Source organism: Oratosquilla oratoria, chromosome 6, assembly GCF_046742065.1.
Source record: "Oratosquilla oratoria isolate Oo_2021 chromosome 6, ASM4674206v1, whole genome shotgun sequence".
In the NCBI taxonomy this organism is placed as follows: Eukaryota; Metazoa; Arthropoda; class Malacostraca; order Stomatopoda; family Squillidae; genus Oratosquilla; species Oratosquilla oratoria.
The window spans coordinates 8454010-8459009 of record NC_134782.1 but is presented as its reverse complement, the minus strand read 5'-3'; the positions used below and the strand labels follow the sequence as shown (position 1 = coordinate 8459009).

The window sequence follows — 5000 nt, the reverse complement described above, 5'->3', positions numbered from 1 at the left end:
GAAAAAGCTGTAACAAGCGAAACGTCGTACCAATAAAGGTTTCGATCTCACACGGTGTTGATTCTCACAGATATATGGTGAGCCCTGACTCCCCGACCCACCTGTGAGAGGTCCACCGATAAGGGCAGCGACCCAAGCGGCCCCGATGGTTCCGGACACGATCATCTCGTGCCACATCGTCGACAGCTCGAACTCTTTCCTGCAAATCAAAATGCAATGAATAAATAAACCATCAACTGCACAATAATGCACACACCAACAGCGTGCATGTGATCAATGTCACGCATAAATAAACCATCCATTGCAAAATAATGTGCACACCACCTGCTTGCATGTGATAAATGTCATGCATAAATAAACCATCAATTGCACAATAATTCACAGATCGATTTTGGGCCTGTGATATTATATATAAATCCCCTTCATCGTGTGCTGTTATGCGGACGAAATAGATACATGAATTAATAATTCTGCAGTAATATAAAGATCAAATATTCAGTCGACATTTTGAACTCTTCCCTGTAACATTTAGGATGATTCATTAGTACCACATATCATTAAATGAAAATACAATAGATACATCATACAACTTTCAAAATATATTTGGGGAATTAATACATTGTGCTCTTTCAACAGAAGACATCCTAGTGCAACATTCCTGTGAATAACTGATATTGTATCATAGTGTTTTGTGTACTAGTGTAACGTATGTATAATACTATGCAATGTACCCTTTATGCATCTTCCTAATATAATCTGTTTGATATACATTTATACAATGTCATCTGTACGGTAATATTGCATGGGCCCATACTCTCTCATTTGATGGTTTAATTTCCTCAATAGTAGTGATGAATGATGCTCATTCTGTATTGTAATGGATTACTTCGATTGCTTTTGCGATCAATAATTGAATAGTAATTTTCACCCCCGTCTCTCCGTAATTACTGATTTAATTCTGTTTACTGATCCCTTCTACGGTTTTGTATTTCTTTTTCCACTTTTATTTCCTTTCCATCACGTTTCTTGAATAAGTATGTCTTTCACCGTATCTTTCTGTAGAAAGTAAGTAATGTTTCTCGATGGGGTGAATTAAACGGAGGTATAATTTTCTTCTTTTCTTCCCGAATGATTTTACACTTGGCTTGTCAATTTACACCAAGGGACTCCCTACTGGGATCCTCAATTTGCTCACTAAGTCACCTCTACACAGGACGCCACTACTCTATTCATCCAATAATATTTACTGTTACAAATAAGTGTCTCCCCCAAGGGCGTGACTTTTCTCCCATGTACCAATAAAATTTTCTCCTCCACCCTTTCTCAAACCAGAAAGACTTTTACAACATCTTAAGCAATACTGCTTACACAAACAATCTCGATATCGATGTATGAATGGCTTAGTTTACATATTGTCACATCAGCATTAAAATCTGTTCCTAGTGGTTGTTTATAAACTTTAGACGAGGAGCGAGATTATGCAATGCAACTCCTTCGCGGCTTATTGTTTTTAACCATCCTACATATAAATATGAAATTCTCGCCACCTACCCCTCTATCGACCTTACTTGTCTACCTTTATCTACCAGCCTCTAACAGTAATCGATTATTTTTCGAACTCCCCACCACCACCCAAACACTTGGGCCTGAAAAAGCAAGGCAAGTAAACATGCGCCTGAAAAATTTTAATAAATAAAAAATAAACATTACTTCATAACCAAACATTTGTACAAGAAGTAAATTGCACCAACTTGTAAATAGAAATAAAAGGTTCATGGTGAGTTGTGTTAAATTGAAACATATTGAGACGGTCCTCAGTTCAACACGAACTCTGGAGTAATCTTCTTGGTAATCGATTACTCGTAACATACTCGATTACTGAACATTTTCCCGCTGTAATCGATGTAGTCCATCTCAAATAATCGATTACACCCACCAACACTCAGTAGCCGCCAGGCTTGTGTACAGTTGACATCTATATGACTGTGATTACCCAGCTAGAACAAACCTTTTACAGTCTGGAGTTTTCTTCCACCCTCACAAGAATCTCTAGGCCTTCAACCTCCTCATCTCAACCCTACAGATCCTCCAATGGGACACCCAAACGTGGTATATCAAAACACGCGATAATGTGCTGCGTTCCTGTAGCACCAGTGTCGTGTGCTGATGAAACTTCCTCATGGGACATTGCGCATCACCCAGCGTCCGTTCTTGTCTGTTCCCTGAGGCATCATCTCTTGCGTGACGGTTCATAATATCCCTTCACGATGTACTATGAGTCACTGAGAGCGTCCGTTGATTTATGCCTCTTTATTCATAAACCTGGACTTAGATGTATATGCCCGAGCTCTGAGACACAACACTCCATCTTTTCTTACTTGAGCTCAATGTCAGGAGGCTGGGGGCAGAGGACAAGTCTCCATTTTTTTTACATCATACCATAGCCGAAACCAACGGTCACAAAACCAAGAAATGGGCTTGGAAGAATTGCACTCGAAGAGAAGGGTAGATTTCTAAGATTGAATTGCAAAGGTGAAGTTCTAACACTTTAAGGAAGTTGTCCGGATTTACATTTTCTGTTTATGTGTTTGTGTGAATGAGTGTGTGTGTGTGTGTGTGTGTGTGTGTGTGTGTGTGTGTGTGTGTGTGTGTGTGTGTGTGTGTGTGTGTGTGTGTGTGTGTGTGTGTGTAATAACAACAAAGGATTACAAAGGCGGAGCATGCCGACAGGAGACCTTTTGGTCCATATCTAGGTCGTATGCGAAAAAAATCATAATAATAATAAATTAATAAATGAAAAATATAATAATGTAAATAGCAAATAAAATACATAAATGCATAGGTATAGTTAAATAATAAACAAACAGGTAAATAGTAAATAATAATAAATTAACATATAGCTAATAATAAATGAAAATCAAACAGACAAATGATGACAAAACAAAAACAAATAATATAAAATTAATTATAATCATTACAGTATCTTGCTTGGCTGTTTATTTAAATAATTCTTAAAGCTTCGAACTAAACTACATTGCACTACCTGTGCAGGAAGTTTATTCCATTCATTAACTACACGGTTGGCAAAGTTGTTTCTACCTACTTCCAAATTGAATCTATTTCCGGACAGTAGTAGTAGTAGTAGTAGTAGTAGTAGTAGAAGTAGTAGTAATAATAATAATAATAATAATAATAATAATAATAATAATAATAATAATAATAATAATAATAATAATAATAATAATAATAATAATAATAATAATAATAATAATAATAATAACAATAACAATAATAACAATAATAATAACAACAACAACAACAACAACAACAACAACAACAACAATAATAATAATAATAATAATAATAATAATAATAATAATAATAAGGATAATAATAATAGTAATAGTAATAGTAATAGGAATAATACTACTAATAAGAATAAGAATAATAATAATCGGTTTATTGAATTAACAGTGATACAGAGATATACAGAATATATACAATCTATTTTAACTTTAGTAGTCTAATTTAAGTAAATAATGTGCAATGGGCTGCTAGGTGACGGTGTCCACAGAATGGTGTGTGTGGGTGTGTGGGTGTGTGGGTGTGGGTGGGTCCCTTGCACCCCTACTGCCCACTGGATGCGGCCCTACACACCCACCAGCAGCTGCTAATGACTTCGGCACTGCACGAGCTCCGCGCGCCTGTCATCGAGTCAAAGGGGTTGATCAAGTCCACATTCATTTCACGGTCTGTCTCGACCCTTTGTTGAACGTGACGCTAAAGCCTGTAGTCCTTATTGTTGTTGTTGTTCTTCCTGTTGTTGTTGTTGTTGTTGTTGTTGTTGTTGTTGTTGTTGTTGTTGTTGTTGTTGTTGTTGTTGTTGTTGTTGTTGTTGTTGTTGTTGTTGTTGTTGTTGTTGTCGTCGTCGCCGCCGCTGTAATTGTTGATAATGCTATTGTTGCTGTCATTTCTGCTGCTCTTGTTACTGCTGTTGTCGTCGTCGTTGTTCTTCCTGTTGCTGCTGAAGTCATTTTTGTTGTTTCCTTCGCTGGCACTGTCGTTACTCTTCTTGCCAACCCTACTCTTGGTAGAAGAACGAAAATTACTCAGGGACGACCAAGACTCACAAGATCCCCACCTCCAAGAACACGGGGACGACCCCGGCGTCAGCCTGAATAAAACCTCCCAAGGAGGTCACCACACCGCTGAGACCGAAGACCTCCTTTCGGCAGGGGTTCCTACGCCCCCCGGATGAACAGAACCCCCTGGCGTTAGCCTAAACATAATCTATAAAGACAGCCACGGTATCTGTGATCTAATGTCTGTGGTAGACACGTCTCTGTAAGACGGGCAAGACTGACTCCAATGCTCTTAAACTTCCCGTTGCTTTGGCTCATAAAACCTTTCACTACTGAAGAGTCCCAAGGAAGCTCAATAGTTTAACATAAACATAAGTGCATACCATACACATATAAATAGGTACATAAATACTTGCATACATACATATGATTATTAGAAATACAAGCACATATGAAATACATATATTACACAGGGCCAACATACACATATACATTCATATATATATATATATATATATATATATATATATATATATATATATATATATATATATATATATATATATATATATATATATATTAATAAGAACACGGGTACGTTTGTTCAGTTATGCAAAGTAGACCACGACCACTTGGAAAAAGAAACTAACGAAGCAGAGCGCTTTCATATATTACATCTTCAGTTGCACAGAAGATGTAATATACGAAAGCGCTCTGCTTCGTTAGTTTTTTTATCCAAGTGGTCTACTTTGCATATATTTACATACATATATACATATATATATATATATATATATATATATATATATAAAAAGTATATATATTATATATATAGATATATATATATAGATATATATATATATATATATATATATATATATATATATATATATATATATATATTATACTCTACTACTA

General features: G+C 36.1%; 1 protein-coding gene across 3 annotated transcripts in view; it reads right to left on the bottom strand.

The window, feature by feature from the left end:
- Positions 1-5000, bottom strand: part of LOC143026268 (proton myo-inositol cotransporter-like) — a 352850-nt gene that overhangs the window by 306272 nt on the left and 41578 nt on the right. For all 3 annotated transcript variants that reach the window (XM_076186368.1, XM_076186370.1, XM_076186369.1), the window contains exon 2: positions 102-199. In XM_076186368.1, coding sequence (XP_076042483.1) covers positions 102-199 — 98 coding nt within the window. The remainder of the gene's footprint in view (positions 1-101; positions 200-5000) is intronic.